This window comes from Nycticebus coucang, chromosome 18 (assembly GCF_027406575.1).
Source record: "Nycticebus coucang isolate mNycCou1 chromosome 18, mNycCou1.pri, whole genome shotgun sequence".
NCBI classification, from domain to species: domain Eukaryota; kingdom Metazoa; phylum Chordata; class Mammalia; order Primates; family Lorisidae; genus Nycticebus; species Nycticebus coucang.
Window position 1 is genome coordinate 52,737,955 of NC_069797.1, and position 24,413 is coordinate 52,762,367.

Below are 24,413 nucleotides of genomic sequence, written 5' to 3' on the forward strand. Positions count from 1 at the left end.
TCTTCATATTGCATTTTTATTGGAGAAAATCTCATTTATCTAGTAATGATAACTTGAGTAACACAAGTTAACTGTAAGCCAAATATAAATTGTTCATGGAAGCGCTGGGCCTCGAATGTGGTCTCCTGGCCTAATTTCTCTGTGGCTGTGAGACAAATTACAGCCTCTGCTAATTCAGACCTCTTATAAAATATTTATTTCAAAATAGCAGGCCCTAATGGACTAGTAAATAACACTTGTTTTTTCAGTCTCTTATTCCTTCGTACAGGTTTCTTGTTACTATAGACTTAGCTTTGTGTGAAGGAAATACAAGTCAGTGGTGGCTTAATTGGAGGAAAGAAAAAATTAGTCAATGTTCTATTTCCTCAGATTGCTTACTAGCTTTCTTTCCTTCCTGTACTCTTTAGTAGGTCTCTTAAGCCTCAGTGGTGGGATAGGGAATCATTTACTAAACACCTTGTACCATATTTTATATATACCTCATTTTATCCTCATAACCACCTTAAAAGATAAGTAGGTAGCCTTAACTTCACTGGTGGTGGATCAAAGTAATTTGTTGGGGGGGCCACGAGCTTAAGTAGAGCCAAGGCTAAAACAAGGTCTCTTAATCCCAGAGCCCATGCTTTCCCATCTCACTGCTTTGCACAGTACAGGATAGTAGGTCACATTGTACGTAGACATTTGTTTCTACATACCTGTTCAGCCAAGAGGAAAAAGCCTCTGCCCAGAAAAACAAGAATCGCCTAAAGTAAGTAGCAGTGATGAGGAAAGAGGCCCGAGGACTTTTAGTCTCACTCTTTGTGGCCTACATGCTCAATTCCTAGGAAGTGCTGCTTTATTTACTGGAAAACTAGAAGCCATTGGCTTCTTACCAAGACCCTTCTTCTGCCCAGAGGTAAGTAGTCTGGGCTTCTATTTCTTCCTACCCTTGCAGTACATACTCATGCCCCATAGCTTTGGAATAGGTGTTTCTTTGGAAGCCACTGAGACCAAGAAGGCACTCCTCTCATTGACAGAGCCATAGCCTCAAAGGTAGAGCTCTCCAATTTGTGGAAAACTTGTCAGCAATAGTCTTGTTCTTCCTGGCCCCTCACTGTATAATGCAAGTTTTCGACTTCCCAACAATTCGCTGAGTACTTTTCCTTCTCCCTGATAATTCCAGGCGTAGGTGAGATGCAGTTGACTAGATGATCCCATTCCTCCCTACATAAACCCTCCCATACCCACAGGCACTTCCTCCTTCTGCCAAAACAAACTTTATTGCACCAAAAAGAAAAAAAAAAAAACTTCATTTATGTACAGTCATATATAAAGACATCTCTGACTCCTGTGCATATATTTCCTCAACTCAAGATTAGGGCTTACGTCAGGCTGCTATGCCAGACATGCTTTGCCCTATGGCAGGGCCAAGGAGAGGATTGTCACTTGAAAGTGGGAACACTTAAATGGATGACAGATAACACCGGACCCACAGACCAAGGGCATCTTTCTAATCCCTCAACTAGTCCCCAGAACAGAAGAGGGAAATTGGAATCGGGGTTCCCTTTTCACATCTCTATGTGATAAGACACTCAGCCTTCAGGCATCCATAAACTTGTTCCCCACACCCCTCCAGTTTCTTTTTCTTGCCCTCCCAAGTAGGGCATTCTCTTTTGTCTTGCCACCCTCACCCCACAGTTTCCCCCAGGGGAGTCCCATGATTCACAAGGCAGAGACCTGTGCAGCAGGCAGGAGAGGTGTGCATTATCACCTCCCTTTTGCGTGGCTGGACGCAACTGAGGCCCCATGTCACATGAATTACCAAAACCCCTCTGAGAGCCATAACCAGAATCTGGAAGTGGGGGAGGACACATCAAAAGGAGGGGAATGGATTCCCTTGACACCCAGAATTACAGGGCACCTAAAGCATTTTTCTGAGCCAATCAGCTAGAGGATCACTGTGGGTAAATACAGAGAAGCAACAGGGCCAGGTAAACACCCATCAGAGCCAGTGACAAGAGAGCAGCTGGGGAAGAAGGGAGAAAGGGAGGAGGCTCCAGAGTCCCAGCCCCAATCCCCTTCTGCCACTGGCTACCCTTGCTCCCTGTAATTATATCCCTGGGGTTGAAGTGAGGAGGGCAACTACAGGTTGGGGTGAGAATACACAAGGACAGCCAAACAAAGTAAGGACTAGCATCAGTCTCCCCCTTGTATCCCACCCCCAAAAGAAAATACCCTCATCATGACTAGTATTTATGAGAATCTTTAAGAGACTATTCTATGTAGTGGCTCTAATCCCATACACACAGCAGTTGGCTGTGCTGGGAACTTTTCAAATCAGTGATTGTGGGAACAAACAGTATTTTCAACTTCTTATGGTGCCTGGGCAGGCTTTACCAAGACCTTGTTTCAGCCCCAGTCACATTTACTTTCTGTGTGACATCTAGAAAAAGGGGAGGGAATAGGGGGCAGGGGAGAAGGTGCTCAGGTGCTAGGTAAAGCTTACTGATCAGCAGCCTAAACTCCACCACTGTTCCTTCTCTTTGGTCTGTCTAGAACAGTGATTATAAATTAGGAAAAACAAAATTATGCTGGACTGTGGGGAATAATGGAGCAGGGGACGGAGAGAAGGGCATTGGGAAGCCCTGCTTCGAGACTGAAGACAGACAAGACAACACCCAGACTGCTCAAGTGTTACAGACAGCTCCCTACCCTAAGCTCCCTTCCAGATAGCCCCATAAAACCTTTGGGCACATTCCCTCTTGGAATTGCAATTTTTGTCTTCCACCTATCCCTAAGGAGCTGGCCCTGTGGAGAGGTGTGTTAGTTGGTTTGTTTTTGCCAGAGGCCCTCGCTCTAGATGCTGCTGTAAAGGTACCTTGGCCCCTGATATGGGATAAATAAGCCCCAGATGCTCCAGCGCCAAGGAGGTCAAATCAGGAACAGCCCCCCACTCCCACACCCTGGGATCCGAGCTTGCTTGGTTCTTGCCATCTTGCAGGATGATGTCAAGTTTGGAGGGAGGTACACAGTGCCTCTCCATCCCTGGGGTGAGGGCAAGGGACTCTGCTGGGACTCTTGAGTTGGGGAAGGGATGAGGGGAGCTGGGTCTAAACCCTCAGGCTCCCATGCAGGTCTGTCTCTGTCCCAGATGAGCTGCTATCAGAGTCCATTTCAGCATTCTCATTATGGAGCCTCTCCAGCACTTTCTGACGAATCAGTCCCAGGCGCATCAAGAGGGACTGGTAGTCAAAGTGGCCCCGCTTCTCTCCAAAAGGGTCCTGTGGGGGAAAGGAAGACAAGGGGATGGAAGATTCAAGTCTGGGTGGCTTATCCCAAAAAAGCAGCTTTGGGCCCATGTGAAATACAAGCTCAATTTCTGAGTCATGGGAACAAAGGAAGGCATAACATGGCACAGATAGTCTCAAACAGCAGACAATAAAATATTTGTTTAGGATTATCACAGCACGCTTACTGCCCCAAACAGGTTTAGTCTGGGGTGACCTTAAAAAAGTGTCTAGGGCGGCGCCTGTGGCTCAGTGAGTAGGGCGCCGGCCCCATGTGCCGAGGGTGGCGGGTTCGGACCCAGCCCTGGCCAAACTGCAACAGAAAAATAGCCGGGTGTTGTGGTGGGTGCCTGTAGTCACAGCTACTCAGAGGCTGAGACAAGAGAATCGCGTAAGCCCAAGAGTTAGAGGTTGCTGTGAGTCGTGTGACGCCACAGCACTCTACCCGAGGGCAGTACCCTGAGACTCTGTCTCTACAAAAAAAAAAAAAAAAAGTGTCTATATTCCACAAAAGCAAGTCAATACACAGAAGAAGGCATGGCAAGGATGAGATGGCTAGAGAATAGGATTGCAATCATTAAGTGTGCCCTTTTTTCTGTTCTTTTTTTTTTTTTTTTTCTTAAAAAAAAAGACGAGGCCCTGTTATATTGCTCAGGCTTGTCTTGAATTCCCGACCAAAAGTGATCCTCCTGCATCCATTTCCCAAGTAGCTGAGATTACAGGTACAAACTACCACACTTGAGCTATGCCTGTGTTTTCTGGATTTTTTTCTTTTTTGGTTATCAATTTTTTTAATGTCTATGTTATTTTTTATTTACCTTTTTTTTTTTTTTTTTTTGAGGCAGAGTCTCACTTTGTACCTTGGTAGAGTGCCGTGGTGTCACAGCTCACAGCAAACTCAAACTCTTGGGCTTAAGTGATTCTCTTGCCTGAGCCCCTTAAGTAGCTGGGACTATAGGTGCCTGCCACAATGCCTGGCTATTTTTTGTTGCAGTTGTCATTGTTATTTTAGTTGGCCCAGGCCAGGTTTGAACCTGCTAGCCTTGGTATATGTGGCTAGCACCCTACCCACTGAAGTACGGATGGCGCCAATTTTTAAATTTTCTGTAGAGGCAGAGTCTCAGGCTGGTCTTGAACTCCTAACTTCAATCAATCCTACTACCTTGGCCTCCCGAAGTGCTGAGGTTATAGGCATGAGCCTTGGTGCCTGTTTTTAATTTAAAAAGCCTTAGAAAGGAGAAATTGTCCTTCATTCCCTATACTTAAAAAATACCCCCCCAAACCTGTTAATTTGCTTTTCTGAAGGTCACAGGCAGGTCTAGAACTCAAGAGTTCTGACTTCTAGATAAGCACCCGTACTCTTGCCCAGGGACTCATTACTACATATTACTACACTGCTGTCCATGTTTCTGGGCTCTGCTCCAGGGTCATGTAGCCTTGATCCGAGTTAGTCCTTATTGTTCTAGATTAAAGATCTCTAAAGATTTTATAGAAAGGCTTAATTGTTCTCAAAGTCTCAGAAGCAACTATGGTTGGGGTGGAGAGTATAAAACAAAAAGATTTTCAAATACTATATAGGGACTTTAATAGCAAAGTAGTATGGCCAGAGTTCAAGTAAGTGGAAACAGCCTTCCCTGGCAGTCTCAAACAGGTACACAATTTTCTCTTTCACAAAAACCCCTTCCACATTTCTGTCCACACAATACCCTCCTGAGCAGGGTGTCAGGAGGTGCTTGTCAGTCACTGGGACTATACTCCACACTTCTCACTCATGAGGCTATTCCCCAAAGGTTAAGCTTATTCTGGGAGCTGTCAATTCTCCAAATCTTCCTTCTTTCATCTTTGGTTCCATTTCTCCAACTCCTCCTCCTCCCCCTGATGCTGTTTCTTCTTCCCAGCCCTCATCACAAGTTATTTTTCCTTTATGGACTGAATATTGGTAATGTGCTATTGGACACAAACAATGAAAATTCCTGATGAAAAACAAACTAGGACATATATCATCTATGTACTCTTAAGGAAGGGTCAGGAAACAATTTAATCCTGAGCCTGACTTGCCCTTTGAGCTTAAATGAAAGGACAGGGAAGCTACCATTTATAAGCAACATCAGAGAAATTGGAATCTACCAACATAATGACACTATACATCTATCATTTCTCTAAGCCACCTGTTCTAAGGCCTAGGGATGTAATTCTAACAGATAACTCTTACAATCCCTAAGGTTTTGGAAGGGCTGAATGTTCTTGGCTACTGACCAAAGTGGAAAGGAGTTCTAGCCTAGAAAGAAGGACAATTCAGATAGAATTGAGTACCTCCTGAGTACCTACTTTATGCCAGGAACTTAGAACCAACTCCATATGACTTAGGCAAGTCAGTCTCCTCTCTGGGCCTCAGTTCCTCACATGACACAGGTTCCTTTTAGCTGTGATAGTCTATGAGAGATGTGGATGTCACCCTTGGGGATTTGACAGGGTCTGCTGTAGCGCTTCTGGAATTACTAGCGAGGGCTGTATTACCTGCATAGTCTGGCCTTGAAGGTGCAGGCGATCTTTGCAGGCCACCTCATAGAAGTCATAATACTCCAGGAAGGACTTCTCCATCACCCCCCTAAAAAACAGGTAGAGAAGTTAGAAACCTGGGAACAGGTCACCCCTTCACTACCTAACCTTAATCCCAAGTTAAACAGCTAATATGCCTAAGCCCACAAAAATGTTTAAATGGAAAAAGGAACGCCTGACTGTCCACTTCTCTTACACTTTGGGAATTATAAAACACAAGTGACGATAATAGTCACCATTTTTTTTTTTTTTTTTTTTTAAGAGTTTCACTATGTCACCCTTGGTAGAATGCCGTGGCATCAGGGCTCACAGCAACCTCAAACTCTTAGGCTCAAGTGATTCTCTTGCCTCATCTTCCTGAGTAGCTTGGGACTACAGGTGCCCACCACAATGCCTGGCTATTTTTAGAGATGGGGTCTTGCTCTTGCTCAGGCAATCCACACACCTCAGCCTCCTAGAGTGCTAGGATTATGGGTGTGAGCCACTGCACCCAGCTAGAAGTTTAATTAACTCTGGCTTTGTTCACCTAGTTTTAGCACTTAGAAGTAAAGTTAAATATGAAGAAAAGGGCTTATTAAGAAGTGCTCTACACCACATTTAGCTCTTGAATAGTTACTATGTCCAACCCTTCATAAAACTAGGAGTTCCCTAAGTGCACAGACTATCTTTCCCAATAGGCTGGGCATTCTGCAAAAACAACTCTCTGAACTTCCTCTTGGATCTCCTCAGCTACTTGCTCTTTAAAAGCATGAGCCAGGCTGTAGCTCAGCAGCTAGGACACCAGCCACATACACCGGGGCTGGTGGGTTTGAACCTGACTCAGGCCTGCCGAACAATAATGACAACTACAACAAAAAAATAGCTGGTGTTGTGGCTGGCACCTGTAGTCCCAGCTACTTGGGAGGCTGAGGCAAGAGAATCGCTTAAGCCCAGGAGTTGGAGGTTGCTGTGAGCTGTAATGCCACCGCACTCTACTGAGGGCTACATAGTAAGACTCTTATCTCCAAAATAAAGGAAAAGAAAAAAAAAAAACAAAAAGCATGAGCCACATACTTCCTTCTCTCCCGCCTCTGGTGCCCAACATTGTTGGACTTTGCCCCAAAGGCCATCTATGGTGCAAACTGACTCAATCTCCAAAAGGAGCTAATATCAAGCAGGCCCTCTTCACACATACCGGAGGGGTTCAGGGCAGGGACATTTTCCTTCCATCATGTCACAGACTGCGACTCTAATGGTTTCATGCCGGATACATTCGTTGTAGTTTTTGCTGTCTCCTGGATGTCTTTCCTATAATGTGACAGATGTCAGATCATACAAGTACAAAATTAGTTAGTATGAGGAATATGGCCCAAGCACATGAACTAAGAATAAATTTTGCACTATATGGAGATTCAAGAAGAGTAACTACAGTTTTCTTTAAAGGATGGGGTCTTGCTATTTTGCACAGGCCAGTCTGAAACTCCTAGTCTCAAGTGATCCTCTTGTGTCAGCCTTCTGAATAGCTGGCATATAGGTGCACACCACTGTGCCCTGCTTACACCTTTATTTTTGAGAACATTTACCCCCTCAACTTCCCTATACATACCAACACCCATTCTGTTACAGGTCATTAGACCAAAAACCAGCAAACTATCATAGATCCATCAAATTTCCCTGAACCCAAAGTCTACTGGGTAAAAATTAAGTGGGAAATAACCAAGTATAAGGATGATGGTGAGACAAAAAGGTATCAATGATATTAGGAGTCTCAGCGTGGAAAACCTTCAGGCATCAACCAATAAAGGATGTTTCTTTTTTTCTTTTTTTTTGTGGTTTTTGGCCGGGGCTGGGTTTGAACCTGCCACCTCCGGCATATGGGACGAGAGCCCTACTCACTGAGCCACAGGCGCCACCCAAAAGGATGTTTCTTTTGCAGTGCTTTTTTTTTTTGGCCGGGGTTGAGTTTGAACCCTCTACTTCTGGTATATGGGGTCGGTGCCCTACTCCTTTGAGCCACAGGCACCACCCTAAAGGATGTTTCTTTCTTTTTTTTTTTTTGGTAGAGACAGAGTCTCACTTTATGGCCCTTGGTAGAGTGCCATGGCATCACACAGCTCACAGCAACCTCCAACTCCTGGGCTTAAGCGATTCTCTTGCCTCAGCCTCCCGAGTAGCTGGGACTACAGGCGCCCAGGATGTTTCTTATTAACTACTTATCTATAGGGTTCCACTACCACTGAACCAACTATCGTAAATCAGAAGTAGAACTTAATTGTTTTCCTTGATCTCTTCCTTTGTTCTTCTCTTAACACCAACTCTAGTCAATTACAGCCCTGGCCCCCTGATAAAAATAGCTGATGACCAGGAAAGAGCCTACTTCCTGGTTCAGGAAGCCTACTGCCTTCGTTCCCAAACAGTACCACAGCAAAATTACAGGACACAGTAGGGTATTTTAAAACTTCTGAGGAAAACCATAATATTCAACACCTGTTGAACACCATGCACACTACTAGTTTGAGATAGGTAGTTAATAGTTTTAATGTTGGGTGGCGCCTGTGGCTCAGTCGGTGGGGCGCCGGCCCCATATACCGAGGGTGGCGGGTTCAAACCCGGCCCTGGCCAAACTGCAACCAAAAAATAGCCAGGCGTTGTGGCGGGCGCCTGTAGTCCCAGCTACTCGGGAGGCTGAGGCAAGAGAATCGCTTGGGCCCAGGAGTTGGAGGTTGCTGTGAGCTGGGTGAGGCCACAGCACTCTACAGAGGGCCATAAAGTAAGACTCTGTCTCTACAAAAAAAAAAAAAGAAAAAAATAGTTTTAATGTTAAATTGCACTTTTTTAATGATATACTATCTTTGTGAAGCTGAATTTTCAACCATTCTTGTGAGAAAAAGCAAGTAACATATGAAAATAGTGGGGCTACAAAGAATGGGTGGCAAGACAAAAAAAGAAAATAGTAGGGAATAGGAAATAGAAGTAGTAAGGCCCAATCTAGTTCCCAGGTTTCAAAAGTTGTAGTGTCAGGCGGCACTTGTGGCTCAGTGAGTAGGGTGCCGGCCCCATACACCGAGGGTGGCAGGTTCAACCCAGCCCCGGCCAAACTGCAACAAAAAAAATAGCAGAGCGTTGTGGCAGGCCCCTATAATCCCAGCTACTTGGGAGGCTGAAACAAGAGAATTGCCTAAGCCCAGGAGTTGGAGGTTGCTGTGAGCTGTGTGACGCCACAGCACTCTACCGAGGGTGTTAAAGTGAGACTCCGTCTCTACAAAAAAAAAAAAGTTGTACAGTATCAACAGGTATACAAATCCTATGAAGTAATCATAGTTATTTAAGAAAGAAGTAAGTTAGACCTAACTGCTTCATAAGTAAAAGAGTTTCATATTTCTCTTTGTCTTGAAAACTGTGAAAAACACTAGGGACATACTATAAGTAATGTGAACCAAGAATGTGTAGTATTAAGAAAGTCACATCTCTTTTAATTTACAAAGTAAAGACCTAAAAAATCAGCTCTTTGTTTAGCCAATGATCCATTTCCATTCCCACTTTTTTTTTTTTTTGAGACAGAGTCTATGTCACCCTTAGTAGAGTGCCATGGTGTCAAAACTCATAGCAACCTCAAACTCTTGGGCTTAAGCAATTCTTTTGTCTCACCCTCCCAAGTAGCTGAGACTACAGGTGTCCAACACAACACTGGCTAAAGCTATTTTTTGGTTGTAGTTGTCATTGTTGTTTAACAGGCCCGAGGCAGGTTTGAACCCACAAGCCCCGGTGCGTGTGGCTGGTGCCCTAACCACTGAGCTATGGGCACTGAGAACCCATTCCTACTTCTTCCTGAAATCAGATACATTATTTGTATGGAAAGTATTTTATTTTATTTTATTTTATTTTTTTATTTTTTTGGCCAGGGCTAGGTTTGAACCTGCCACCTCCAGCATGTGGGACCAGCGCCCTACTCCTTGAGCCACAGGCGCCGCCCATTTTATTTTATTTTTGAGACAGAGTTTCACCTGTCGCCCTTGGTAGAGTACCATGATGTCATAGCTCACAGTAACTTCAAATTCTTGGGCTCAGGTGATCTGCTTCAGCTGGGACTACAGGCAGGCACCTGCCACAATGCCTGGCTAGTTTTAGAGATGAGGTCTTGCTCTGTATCAGGCTGTTCTCAAACCTTAGGCAATCCACCCACCTCGGCCTCCCAGAGTACTAGGATTATAGATATGAGCCACCACGCCTGGCCTATTTGAAAAGTATTTAAAGGGTATTTATTACCCTTTGTTCAGGTCCATAGAAGAATAATCAATGTTAATGTTACCTGAAGTAGTTTAGTTTTATTTATTTTTTGAGACAGGGAATCAAGCTGTCACCCTGAGTGCCGGGGCATCATAGCTCACAGCAACCTCCAACGCCTGGGCTTAAGCAATTCTTTTTTTTTTTTTTTGTAGAGACAGAGTCTCACTGTACCACCCTCGGGTAGAGTGCTGTGGCGTCACAAGGCTCACAGCAACCTCTAACTCTTGGGCTTACGCGATTCTCTTGCCTCAGCTTCCCGAGCAGCTGGGACTACAGGCGCCTGCCACAACGCCCAGATATTTTTTTTGTTGTTGCAGTTTGGCCGGGGCTAGGTTTGAACCCGCCACCGTCGGCATATGGGGCCGGCATCCTACTCACTGAGCCACAGGCGCCGCCCATTAAGCAATTCTCTTGCCTCAGCCTTTCCTCAGCTGGGACTACAGGCACCTGCTACAATGCCCAGCTATTTTTTGGTTGTAGTTGTCAATGTTGTCTGGCAGGCCCGGGCTGGATTCGAACCTGCCAGCTCTGGTGTATGTGGCTGGTGCCTTAGCTGTTTGAGCTACAGGTGCCAAACCTCTTTATGTTAATTTTTTTGAGACAGAGTCTCACTCTGTGCCCTGGGTAGAAGAGTGCCAGGGCATCATCATAGCTCACAGCAACCTCAAACTCTTGCACTTAAGTGCTCCTCTTGCCTCAGCCTCTGAAGTAGCTGGTACTACAGGTGCCCGCCACAATGACTGGCTAGTTTTTCTAATTTTACTAGAGATGGAGTTTCAGTCTTCCTCAGACTGGTCTCAAACTCCTGGTGCTCCACCTACTTTGGCCTCCCAAAGTGCTAGGTTTATAGGTGTGAACCACCATGCTCAGCCTACCTGAAGTAGTTTAAAAATGAATTAAATGATGCTCAAGAGAAGTTACTATTTAGTTAAAAAAAAAAAATTAAGCTGTTCTGATTACCTAAAGTGAATCATTTCTTTTTTTTTTTTTTGTAGAGACAGAGTCTCACTGTACTGCCCTCGGGTAGAGTGCCGTGGCGTCACACGGCTCACAGCAACCTCCAACTCCTGGGCTGAAGCGATTCTCTTGCCTCAGCCTCCGTATAGCTGGGACTACAGGCGCCCGCCACAACGTCCGGCTATTTTTTGGTTGCAGTTTGGCCGGGGCTGGGTTTGAACCCGCCACCCTCGGCATATGGGGCCGGCGCCCTACTCACTGAGCCACAGGCGCCGCCCAAGTGAATCATTTCTTTTGAAAATATCATGGCACTTTTTCCTCTGCTCATGAGTAATCCAAAAAGATACACTGGAACAGTGGTAGAACTTGGGCTCTGGTGCAAATTTTGTGTGTCTTTGTGAAAGTTAATTAACCTTTCTGAGCCACCGTTCTCACTTCAAAATGGGAATAACAATATTTACCTCACAGAATTAGGATGAGAATTAAACACAAATTACAGAGAAACACTTGATGTTGTCTTGCATATAGCAAACTCTTAGAAAAATGTTGAGTTTTCTCTACCTTCTCTTTAGCAGTGTTGACTAAAATATTCTTGCCCTCCTCACGACTAGCTCCTTGGTCTGCAGGTAATGGTCCTTTGTAACTCCAGAAGACTGGCTGAGTGGCGGTCACAAGGAGCACCTTAAGGAGACGCTGGAGAATGTAGGCATATGGAACCACCCCCAGCTACAAGAGCCCTGAAAGCAGGCTCAGAATTAATTTCCAAATAACTCCACTGATTTCTACACTGTAGATTAATCCAAGTCAAATACTTAACAATGTTACTGCTACTCTTACAAATAAAAAAACTCCTCATTATTAAGAAATACTCAGCTCGGCGCCTGTGGCTCAAGCAGCTAAGGCGCCAGCCACATACACCCAAGCTGGCGGGCTCGAATCCAGCCCAGGCCCGCCAAACAACAACGAGGGCTGCAACCAAAAAACAGCTGGGCGTTGTAGTGGGAGCCTGTAGTCCCAGCTACTTGGGAGGTGGAGGCAGGAGAATCGCTTGAGCCCAGTAGTTGGAGGTTGCTGTGAGCTGTGATGCCATGGTACCCTACCCAGGGTGACAGCTTGAGGCTCTGTCTCAAAAAAAAAAAGAAAAGAAATACTCATGTCATACCTCTTTTCTCCTATAATAAGTATAATGTGGCTGTACCACATCAAAAGAAGAAAAACAAAAGACTCTCAAGCAGAAGCAGATCTCTCAGATCTCTTTAAAACACTTACTATTCCATGTCCCAGAGCTGGGCCCACCTGGTCTTCTTACCTGTTCAAAGCCAGGCTCATTGTGATAAGGGTTCTCAGTCATCAGAGACTGGATGGAGATGAGCACAGAGGAGATGCTCTGGGCTGGGCTCCAGGCAGGGCCAGTCCACGTACTGCAAACACATCAGAGAGATGGGAAGAGGGTGAGGCAGAGACAAACCAGAGTCAATAATCCAGGACTTGGCAACACCACTGAAAGTGACTCACCATAAGTTTCTCTTTCATTATTAATACTCTGTAATTTCCCAACCTTCGTCTTACCCTCATTCACCAGAAATCAGTCAAATGGCTAATCCTCATATGAAGTGGGACAAACAAAAAGAAGGTAAAACAAGTAATATAATTTTGATGAAATTTCTTTGGGCTTGAGAACAGTAGCCAGGTAAGGTTACAATAATCAAAACAAAGAAATAAGGTAAGAAAATAGCTCCAAAGACTGTCTAAATATTAATCTCTATGGATTTCAGAAGTGTCCTTATGTGGTGACATAGTGAGGGGAGAGAGAAGTTGAGCAGAGAGAGAGAGTTGACACAAGTGAGTCAAGCCATCTGGTTAGAGGCCATGTGGTGGGGTTGATGATCAGGGATAACCTCCAAAGATGACACAACTCTGCCAAAGGACAGGAAGATAATAAAGGGCACTTCTAAGCTTTGATGGGTCTGAAAATAATATATGGGAAACATCTCAAACATGGTAAGAAATGCCAAAATTGCTGCTCTCTTCGTAGTGCTATCAATAATTAAGTGAGGGGGCAGCTCAGACACTGACATTTATTTTCAGCTTAATTAATTGGAGAGATGGCACAAGAGCTGGAAGCCAAACACAATCTGAGTTAGGACTGGCTTCTTCAAGTTAATTGGCTCCTTCCTTTTTCCCTGCTGTACTTGAGGAAAGCCCAGTCAGTCATATGTAATAGTAACTTGATCAGGGACTGCTCTTGCATGCCTCTGGACTGGTAAGAGAACATAAGCTGTTCTCTTCTCAGCTCTGCTCCCCCAGAACTCTAGACCTCCTATTCTTTATACAGGATCAGCTCTCATTGTTTCCTCAGTGAATCAGCCCAACAGAGTTTTCTAGGTAGAGAAAAGGAAAGAGGCTGATAAAGCTAATAGTCAACTAAGAACATGTGGGAATTCTCTACTCTGTGATTTGTGGCAGATTTTCAATTTTAAGGAAGCTTCTCCTTTTGTACCCAACACACTTCTGCTACTTTTATCCCACCATCTGACTTCCTGTTTCTACTGTGAGCTCATGTCTGCTCAAAAGACTTTTCTTTGGCCTAATGAGGGAAAACCTACTACAAATACATTTTCATGAACAAAAAAAATTTTTTTCTGAGACAGAGTCACATTTTGTCGCCTTCGGTAGAGTGCTGTGGCATCACAGATCACTGCAACCTCAAACTCTTAGGCTCAAGGGATTCTCTTGCCTCAGCCTCCCGAGTAGTTGAGAGTACAGGCATCCACCATAATGCCTAGCTATTTTCAGAGACTGGGTCTTGCTCTTGCTCAGGCTGGTCTCGAACCCATGAGCTCAGGCAATCCACCCACCTTGACCTCCCGGAGTGCTAGGACATGAACAAAGTTCATACAGAAGCAATGACTAAATTTCCTTACCACTGTAGGCTTTATCCTACCAGCAGACAATTAAGTACCCTAACAAGATAAAGGACTTTAAGGACAATCTCTTTTGAAGGACTTCGTCACTGCCAAAATGACAGCAGAACATATCCCTGAATCTGCGCATTCTAGAAAAATGAATCATGTCTCTAGTTTGTTTCAGCTGCCTTTCCCTTACATGAACCTGAAAAGGGCTGGATGGGAAGAAAAGAAGATCACAAGTTTGGGCAACCTTCTCCATTTTATGCTCACTTGTTCTCTTCCCCAGAGAAATTCACACCACAATAAAAAAACTAATCCAAAATATGCTAAAAGACATTTCCATGAGGAATTTTTAACCCCAAAGGCAACTAAAACAGAATGAGAATTCTACAAAGCAAAATCTCAGGAGCACCCAGTGGTACTTGAAACTTCTATGTTTTATATGGGATTTCCAATCTCAAACATTTGTCATTCAATTGTTAAAATATAATCATCACCACTACCACTACCTCCAAAGTCACTTGTTGAAGAGATTCAGAAATAAGACACCCACTACCTGGAATGACACAGATCTGTAGCCTTTCTCAACCTGCTCAGGAGAGAACAGGCCCTAATGCCCTAAGGGAGTGGTTCTCAAACTACAGCGTGCATCACTGTCACCTGGAGGGCTTGTAAAAAAACCAGATGACTGACCCCAACCCCAGAGTTCCGGAATAGTAGGTCTAGGGTGGAGCCCTAGAATCTGTATAGCTACAAGTTACCTGATGCTGCTCCTCAGAGACCACACTTTGAGAACCACCTCACAACGAATCCATTGGATGTTAATAAACTATCCTCTTTCCTTTGCACTTAGAAAGATACCAGTTGTGTATCATTCTAGGGAGAACTGAAAAAAGTCACTCAATCATTTTCTGTGTTCTGTGGTTCAGATGAGGAATGCTGGTTGATAAAAGTGTAGCCTGGAGTACAGTATAATATCCACAATTGACCACCTCCCAAAGTTGACCTAACTTTCATAGACTGGTAATGCACTACACGTATGCAATCAGTATAGTAGGCCTAGTTCCTTATGTTGACCACCTCAGTATGTTGACCAGTTTGTTGCAGTCCCCGGGGTGGTCAACTTACAGAGGTTCTACTGTAATTATCTGCTAACTGCTAATTCAGCTACTAAGAAATCTCCTCTTACCCTAGAATACTCAAGCAGACTTTCCCATTGCGGTAGAAGTTGGGGTTAAACCTCACGGTGTTATTGCCCGTTGTCATCAGTTTGACCCGAGGTGGGTGGATGGGATAGTCGGGCGGACACCGAAACACGAACAGGAAGAAACCCCCTTCATAAGGAGTGTCAAATGGGCCTGTGATCAATGCGTGAATCTGCAAAATAAAACCCCATCTCAAAATTGTGAGGTGATGCCCCATCCCATCCCCACCCCCCAGCTACCACCTGCTACCCATGCCAGAAGCAGGGCCCAAAGTCTGGTATGTATATTCTATATCCTCACCATGTAGAATGAATGTCCTGTACTCACTCATACCAACAGGTAGGTTTGGAATTTTAAGAAATCTTATTATAGTGGAGTGATGTCTTACTCAGGAGTAACTAACTTACTCTAAAGTTAGAGTCTAAGGTGAAAACTGAATTTAGTCAAAATCATCCTTATATCTTTTTTAAATTTTTACTTATTTTTTTTTTTTTTGTAGAGACAGAGTCTCACTGTACCACCCTCGGGTAGAGTGCCGTGGCGTCACACGGCTCACAGCAACCTCTACCCTTGGGCTTACGCGATTCTCTTGCCTCAGCCTCCCCAGCAGCTGGGACTATAGGCGCCCGCCACAACGCCCGGCTATTTTTTTTTTTTTTTATTGCAGTTTGGCCGGGGCTGGGTTTGAACCCGCCACCCTCAGCATATGGGGCCGGCGCCCTACTCACTGAGCCACAGGCGCCGCCCAAAATTTTTACTTATTTTTATTTTGTTTGAGAGAGAGTCTCATTATGTTGCCCTAGGTAGTGTGCTGTGGTGTCATATCTTACAGCAATCTCAAACTCTTGGGCTTAAGCGATTCTCTTGCCTCAGCCTCCCAAGTAGCTGGGACTACAGGCGCCCGCCCCAACACCTGGCCATTTTTTGGTTGTAGTTGTCATTGGGCTGGATTCGAACCCACCAGCTTGGGTGTACGTGGCTGGTGTCCTAGCTGCTAAGCTGTAAGTGCTGAGCCATCCTTGAGTATCTCTGAAAACTTTTTTTACAAGATAGGGTCCTTCTCTGTTGCCCAGGCTAGAATGCACTGCCATCATCATAGCTCACAGCAACCTCAAACTCCTAGGCTCAGGCAGTCCTCCCACCTCAGTCTCAGCCTCCCATGTAGCTGAAGCTACAGGCACATGCCACCACACCTAACTAATTCTTCTATTTTTTTGTAGAGATGGGGTGTCTCACTATGTTGCTCAGGCTGGTCTCAAACTCCTGGGCTCCAGTGATCCCTCAAACTATCCCTCCCAAAGTGTTAGGATTACAGGCCTATAGAATTTTTAATTTTGAGAAGTCAACACAGGCTCTGCGCCTGTGGCCCAGTAGCTAGGGCGCCAGCTACATATACCAGGGCTGGCAGGTGAGGCAAGAGAATCACTTAAGCCCAAAAGTTTGAGGTTGCTGTGAGCTGTGATGCCATAGCACTCAACTGAGGACAATATAAGAAGACCGTCTCAAAAAAATAGTTAGCACAGAATTTTTTTTTTTTTAATTGTTGGGGATTCATTGAGGGTACAATAAGCCAGGTTACATAGCACAGATTTTTTTTTACTGAGTGTATAATGTCTGGATTTGTTAAACATGCAAATGGTGCAACTCTACCCTACATTTACGTGGCACAAAGCAGAGGTAATATCAAAAGAAAAGAAGAAAGGGACTGGGGGCCACAGCACCAGCACAGTAATGGTATAGAGCTGAGGGTAGTGATGGATGTCTCACGTATGCACCTGCTTCCTCTGCAGAAGACCAAACCTACTACTGCCGCAAAGGATGTGGCTCAGGCAGCACAGTCTGACTGAAAATGAGGAAGACTCAGAGCCATCCCCAAAACTTTCCCCAACACTGTTTAAAAAAAAAAAAACAAACCAAAAAACAGCAGCCCTGGAAACAGAACACTAAACTCTCTTCCTCTATAAGCCAGAATTATTGAATAAGATTTTCCTTCTGGGGCGGCGCCTGTGGCTCAGCGGGTAGGGCGCCGGTCCCATATGCCGGAGGTGGCGGGTTCAAACCCAGCCCCGGCCAAATTAAAAAAAAAAAAAAAAAAAAAAAAAAGATTTTCCTTCTGAAAACCTGAACTGACTCAGTTATATTTCTTCTACAAAGGCTCCTGAGCATTTAAGTCTGCTCAGAATTTGAACAACAAGATGAAAAAGGACATGGCAATCCAATACCTTGGTCTTTAGACCCTCATCCCTACCTTGCCCTGGCAAGGCCCTAAATTATATTTTAGTCCTCAGCTATCTGGAATAGCAAACTTAACTGTTCTCAACAGAGCATCAATTCTGGGACCTCAGGGACTAGCACATTAATGATGGTACTTGACTAAGGTTAAGATGTCCTAGAGAAAACATTCTAACCACATGAAAAGAAAAAAAATCAATTTGAATGAAGGGAAGCTATTCCAAACAACAAAAAAAAGATGTACTGACAATACAAAATCTGAACTTTCACTATAAGAAATTGGAAAATATGACTTTTCACTTAAAGCATGCCAGATTTAGAAAATCTGATTTCTTCCCAGCATCACTTTAAGTGCAAGTTCACTTCTGAGAGCAAAGCATTAGTGACAGAGAAGCCTAGGGTACTTACGCCAGAGAAGTCTGACATTATATACTAACTTTTCTGTGTGGAGGACAAAAGAGGTCCTCCTTTAGGATAAAAGGGTATTTGAAAAATAGCTGGGCATTGTGGCAGGTGCCTGTAGTCTCAGCTACTTGGGAGGCTGAGGCAAGAGAATCACCTAAGCCCAGGAGTTAGGGGTTGCTGTGAGCTGTGAAGCCACAGCGCTCTACTGAGGGCAATAAGGTGAGACTCTGTCTTAAAAAAAAAAAAGAGTACTGGGATAGGAGAAGAACTGGGCAGTACAAAGGACAAGATGACCATATAATTTATCATCCAAATTGGAGTACATCTGAGTATGAGAGAATGCCGATAGTTAAGCTGGATAAAAGGCATGAACTGGATTTTCCAAGCCAATCATGTGGGCACCTTAATGATGAGATACCTGTTAAAAGCTCTGCTCTACCTCACTATGTGACCCTGGGCAAGCCACTTACTCCCTTGGAGGCTTGATTTTTTCACTTTTGTAATCAGAAAGGTTAGCTCTTTTAGGCCCTTCCAATTTTATAGCCCCAATTTTCCCAAAATCCCCCATAAAGTTACATACCTTAGTCATGTCAACAGTATCAGGTACAACGAACATTCCTGGAGGAGGCTCCTTATAAATGGACATGATATCCCTGTATAACACCAAAAGGAGGTGGGGGAAGGAGTGAGGGAGAGGGGGAGAAAAGGGGAATCCCTTGAGCAGGACAGTGATCACCTCAATGAGGCTGGGGTTTAACAAAGTGTTGCTTGGTACCACAAGTGTTTGCACTATCTTGTTGGTTGAGAAAGCTGAGTACTTGTCTGGCAGACAGAGAGCAAATTATCATCAAAAGGGCATTGTTTCCTCAGGGGGAGGGAAGGGAGAAGGAAAAAAGAGATCCCAATGGCATCAGATGTCACTCTGGAAAAGCCACATCCCACTTACTCTCACTTCTTCCCACATGGCAGTTCATTCACTCCCCACCTTTGAGATTCTCAGGTAGTAAAACTGAAAGCTAAGTGAAGATTTTTCAGTTATTGGAAAGGTATAATCAACTCCACTATAAAACTAATTCAATACAGTGGACCCTTGTTGGTAAGTGGATTTATGAAGCAAGTGAGCCAGCAGGGAGCAAGAGTATCATGGTGGTTTTCATGCACAGGAAATAAGGGTAGAGATTTCTTCAGATTGGGGAGAGCAGGACCCTCAGAAATTGCTAAGAGTCTCCCATCTGGATGATGACATGTGGTGACTTCTGCAGGAGATATATTTCTGGGTTATATCTCACCAACTAGAAAGACTCAGTGGAAAGCAAGGAGTTAAAGAACATTCTAGGTGGGGAAAAAGTCTAGGGGTAGGGATACAAAAAGTGCAAATAGTTGACAGAGCAAAAAAGTACTGGTCATACTCAAAGGTATGTCAGGATTAGATGATTGGAAAGGGTGAAGAAGGGTAAGAGTTGAGTGCTGAGTTTAAGTTAGAGGTGGCAATCCCTACAGAGTTGGTGCCCAGTGTCAGGCACTTTGCCAGGTATTTTACACACACTGTATTGTTTAATTTTTATTACAACCTTGAAAAGTAGGCGGAGGGACATTTGGAAGGATTTGGAATGTGGAGGATAATAATTAGATGAGGATGCTTGTGATGGGGGCACAGGGAGAGAAGGCTGGTCATCAGGAAATCCGTTTCAGGATTAATAGCAGTGAAACAGTCTAAACAGAGCTGCGATAGGTACTATGCTAAGCGGTTTTGCCAAACATTATCTTTTAGATGACATGATCTAAGATCAGTCACCCAAGAAATAAGCACAGAAAGGACTTAGGCCTTTGTTCCTATATTAGAATTAAGTATATTTCCTTTAGAAAAGTAAACCAGATGACTCAGAGGGAAAAATACAAGGAAGAAGGTCCTGAGTGGGATATCACAATCCAAAGTGGCACCAAGGGAGTGGGGAGCCTCAGTTTCTGGAAAAGGTGTGAGTGGACAGTTTTGGGGTACTGGGAAAGGAGTTCAAGGGAAGACTGGGATAAGTGAGGGAAGTGATCTAGTCTTGGGAAAAGGACTATATGGAGGGGGATTTGAGAAAACAGGATAAAAACACTGGCTGAAGTCTGAGACAGGGCAAAGCAAACTGAAGAGTAGAGTGCTGTGTTACAAACGGGGATGGGGGGGACCGGTGGGTGGGGCCTGCGGGCAGCATCTAGCAAGAATGGGGTGGGGAAGGGGAAAGGGGCGGCGCGGAGGCCGGGAGGAGGTGTTACCGAAGCGCAAAAGGGTCGGGTTTCGGGCGGGAGGTAGGGGGATGTGGGGGAGGGTGTCCGGAATGGAGACAGAGGACTCATGGGAGGTTGTCGAGAGGCGGGGTCGGATCTAGGCACGCGAAGAAGGGTTTGGTGCTTGTAGGGCTGGGGGCGGGGGGAGAAGGGACTTGGATCCTGACGCTCGGAGCTGGCAAGATTTAGGCTCTGAAGTTGGGCCGTGGGAAGCAAAGCCCGACGGGTTGGGGGGTGAGTTGTAGTGGGAAAGAGTAGGGGGCGGGGAAGGTCGAGCCCTGGAGCCAGGGCTGAGAGAGGAAAAACGCCGGCTCACCGCTTGATCCGGAGTAGACACTGAGGCGCGGTGCGCTCGCCGTCCCAGTCGGAGCTGAGCGTGGGATCCCAGTGGCTAAGCAGCGCGGCCCCGTGGGCAGCGGCTGAGGGCGGGAGCCCGGGCAGCGGAGCCAGGCCGCTCCCCGGCCCCCCGGCCCCGCCCGCTGCCGCCGCCGCCGCCCACACATCCGGCAGGAAAGGCGGCCCGAACCCGCCGCCGCTACTGCTAACACCAACAACACCAGCAACACCGCTCGCCCCGGGACCCGCCGCCCCGGCGCCGGCCGTCGCCGTCGCAGCCTCCTCAGTCGGACTCTCCGCCATCGCTGCTTCGCTTCCGGGACTATTCGGCAGCACGTCCGCCGACCAGAGCGGCCGCTGCTCCCGCCCGCTCCCGCACCACCGAGAGCCGGGCCAGAGTGTCCCCACCCTCCGCTTCCACAGCCCGAGCGGCGCTGGCTCCGCCCACACCCGCCCCGACCAGCGAGAGGCGCTCTGCAAGAGCGTCCACCCACGGTCCTCCAGGACGGGCGGGGTAGGAACTTGCCGGCCGCCGGGGTCTGTTTTATTCATCTTTAAAGGATTCCTCTATTGGTGCTTCGCTGTACGGGAGGAACTGAGAGCCAAATTCCATGCAATATTTTTTTCCCCACTGTTGAAAGGGGAGAAGAAAGTTGAAAGAAGGGGGAAGCGGGCTATCTCCTTCCTACTTTGCGACAGCGACTCTCAGATATGCGAATGGGGTAGGATTGGCGATCCAGTGGATGAGTAGAGTCGCTTAGAGCCCTGCTTGTCTGAAAGGCTCTGTGATTGATTCTTCCTCCCTGCACTCTCATCCACCGAGGACAGGCTGCCGTTGCTCCCTGCCAATAGGATCAAGCGGAAGGAAGGATAAGAATTTAAGAATGAAAAGCCACCTCTTTTAGAGTTTATTCAACATATATTCATGAAGGGCCTGTTAAATTCCAGACGCTGTTGGTAGGTATTGCCATAGGGACAGTGAAACAGAACTAGAGAAGCTTGGCAAAGGGGAGAAAATTCAGGCCTCCCGACTTAAATCTGTGTACTTTTTCTTCCCACAAATCTTGGAATATACAGGAATCGAGGGACTGGGAATGTAAATCCTGAGGGGATTCCTTAGGACTTTCCTGAAAGTGAAAAATAATTCTACGGATTAAGAAGAATAGAGTTTCAGGCGGCGCCTGTGGCTCAAGGAGTAGGGCACCGGTCCCATATGCCGGAGGTGGCGGGTTCAAACCCAGCCCTGGCCAAACTGCAACCAAAAAATAGCCGGGCGTTGTGGCGGGCGCCTGCAGTCCCAGCTACTCGGGAGGCTGAGGCAAGAGAATCGCTTAAGCCCAGGAGTTGGAAGTTGCTGTGAGCTGTGTGATGCCACAGCACCCCACCAAGGGCGATAAAGTGAGACTCTGTCTCTACAAAAAAAAAAAAAAAAGAAGAATAGAGTTTCTCAGAAGAAACTTTTTCTTAGCAAGAATGCAAGCTCATAATATCTGGAAACCACTGGGGACAGATGTGTTTCAAAATTTAGAGTGGCACTCTCCACAGTGCATGGGACAGCACCCAATCACAAACAGACTGGTATTTCTGCAGCAGAGTGTATGAATATTCATACTAACTTGAGGATATTTGAATATTCATACTAAGACGAATAGCTTCACGTTGGATTACATTTTGCTAACAAATTTGCTTTTTACAAAATAAGTCAGGCCCGGTGCCGTGGCTCACACCTGTAATCTCAGCACTCTGGGAGGCCGAGGCTGGTGGATTACTTGAACTCACAAGAGCGAGACCCCCGCCTCTAAAAATAACCGGGCATTGTGGCGGGCGCCTGTAGTCCCAGCTACTCCGGAAGCTGAGGCAAGAGAATCGCTTGAGCCCAAGAGTTTGAGGTTGCTATGAGTTATGACGCCGTGGCACTCTACCAAGAGCAACAAAGTGAGACTGCCTCAAAAAAAAAAAAGTCTGGTTTTTAGATCTTTGTGAATTTCCAATAATGGACTGTAGACCTGAATGATAATGGCCAATATTTATTGAGAGTTAAAAATTTGGTTTTTAGCTGATATTTATTGAATGTCAAATATACGTCAGGTACTTTGTTTGCTTTGTTTTTATTCCTTTCAACAACCCTGGGAAGTAAGTACTATTTTCTTTTTTTTCTGTCTAACTATGTCACCCTGGGTAGAGTGCCTTAGTGTCACAGCTCACAACACCCTCAAACTCTTGGGCTCAAGCGATTCTCTTGTCACAGCCTCCTGCCACAATGCCCAACTATTTTTGTTGTTGCAATTGTCATTATTATTTAGCAGGCCTGGGGCCAGCTCAAACCTGCCAGCCTGTGTCTGTGGCTGGTGCCCTACTCACTGAGCTATGGGCGCAGATCCTTTTTTTTTTTTTTTTTTTTTTTTGTGGTTTTTGGCCGGGGCTGGGTCTGAACCTGCCACCTCCGGCATATGGGACCGGCGCCCCACTCCTTGAGCCACAGGCGCTGCCCGGATCCTTTTTTTTTTTTTTCTTGAGACAGTCTTAGTTTGTTGCCCTTGGTAGAGTGCCATAGCATCACAGCTCACAGCAACCTCAAACTCCTGGGTTCAAGTGATTCTAGTGCTCAGCCTTCCGAGTAGCTGGGACTACAGGTACCTGCCACAATGCCTGGCTATTTTTAGAGATGGTTCTTGCTCTTGCTCAGGCTGTTCTGAAACCTGTGAGCTCAATCTACCAGCCTTGGCCTCCCAGAGTGCTAGATTACAGGTGTGAGCCGGGTGGAAGTACGTATTATTTTTAGTCTTTTCTGATAGATGGAAAAACAGAGGGTTACTGAGGTGTAGTCACATGGGTCACACTGAGAGGAAGGGTCAGAATTGGGGCCACTTGCCCTCAGTGTGCATAATCCCAATGACTGTGATACTGTCATTGCTTGGAACTCTCCCATACTTCCTGTATTTTACCTTGTACTAATTCTGATCCTTTGGTACCTGTTGCCCCCACCCCCTCTAATGCAGTCATCACACATGCACAGACATACTGTTCATATCTGTGAATCCAGCATAGGGGTTGGCACAGCTTAGGTACTTAACATGAAGTGAAATGAATCAATACAATATTTTATACAGATTTCATGTTTTGTTGGTATAGTGTTTTATTACTATAATGAAAATAGTGGAATCGCCGTGAAAGGATGTTAACATTGGCCAGGCACAGTGGCTCACTCCTATAATCCTAGCACTGTGGGAGGCCAAGCAGATAGATTGCTTGAGCTCAGGAGTTCAAGACCAACCTAAGCCAGAGCTAGACCCCCATCCCTAAAAATTGTCTAAAAATAGCTGGGTGTTGTGGCTAGCACCTGTACTCTCAGCTACTCTAGAGGCTGAGGCAAGAGTATCACTTGAGCTCAAGAGTTTGGGGTTGCTGTGAGCTATAATGCCATGACACTCTGACAAAGTGAGACTCTGTCTGAAAAAAAAAAAGAAAAGTAAAAGATAAACTGAAACAGGCGGGTTGCTTGAGCATAGGAGTTCAATGTTGCTGTGAGCTATGATGATGCCATTGCACTCTCCCAGTGAGACTCTGTCTCAAAAGAAAAAAAAACCTTTTCTTCTTTTTTTTTTTGTAGAGACAGAGTCTCACTTTATGGCCCTCGGTAGAGTGCCATGGCATCACACAGCTCACAGCAACCTCCAACTCCTGGGCTTAAGCGATTCTCTTGCCTCAGCCTCCCAAGTAGCTGGGACTACAGGCGCCCGCCACAACGCCCAGCTACTTTTTGGTTGCAGTTCAGCCGGGGCCAGGTTTGAACCCGCCACCCTCGGTATATGGGGCCGGCGCCTTACCAACTGAGCCACAGGTGCCGCCCTTTTTTTTTTCTTCTTTTTTTGAGACAGAGTCTCAAGCTATTGCCCTGGGTAGAGTGCCATGGCGACATCATAGCTCACAGCAATCTCCAACTCTTGGGTTCAAGTGACCTCTTGCCTCAGTTTTTTTGTATTTTTAGTAGAGACAGGGATCTC

At 45.7% G+C, this 24,413-nt stretch overlaps 1 protein-coding gene across 2 annotated transcripts; it reads right to left on the minus strand.

Moving 5' to 3' along the window:
• Window positions 1-1,240: 1,240 nt before the first annotated feature.
• UBE2Z (ubiquitin conjugating enzyme E2 Z) lies at window positions 1,241-21,492 on the minus strand. 2 transcript variants are annotated; one of them, XR_008375437.1, is made up of 8 exons: window positions 20,390-21,492; window positions 18,380-18,452; window positions 15,147-15,334; window positions 12,358-12,469; window positions 7,000-7,112; window positions 5,784-5,874; window positions 5,595-5,699; window positions 3,124-3,260 (listed from the first exon to the last, which is right to left on the minus strand). XR_008375437.1 is itself a non-coding variant. In XM_053568070.1 (7 exons), exons 1-7 carry the CDS (start codon window positions 20,959-20,961, stop codon window positions 3,090-3,092), a joined length of 1,320 nt encoding a protein of 439 aa, XP_053424045.1. In that variant the 5' UTR covers window positions 20,962-21,467; the 3' UTR covers window positions 1,241-3,089. The 2 variants fall into 2 exon arrangements, 1 of the variants encoding a protein (XP_053424045.1); XM_053568070.1 differs by lacking the exon at window positions 5,595-5,699 and having other exon boundaries at window positions 1,241-3,260; window positions 20,390-21,467.
• Between the last annotated feature and the right edge of the window lie 2,921 nt (window positions 21,493-24,413).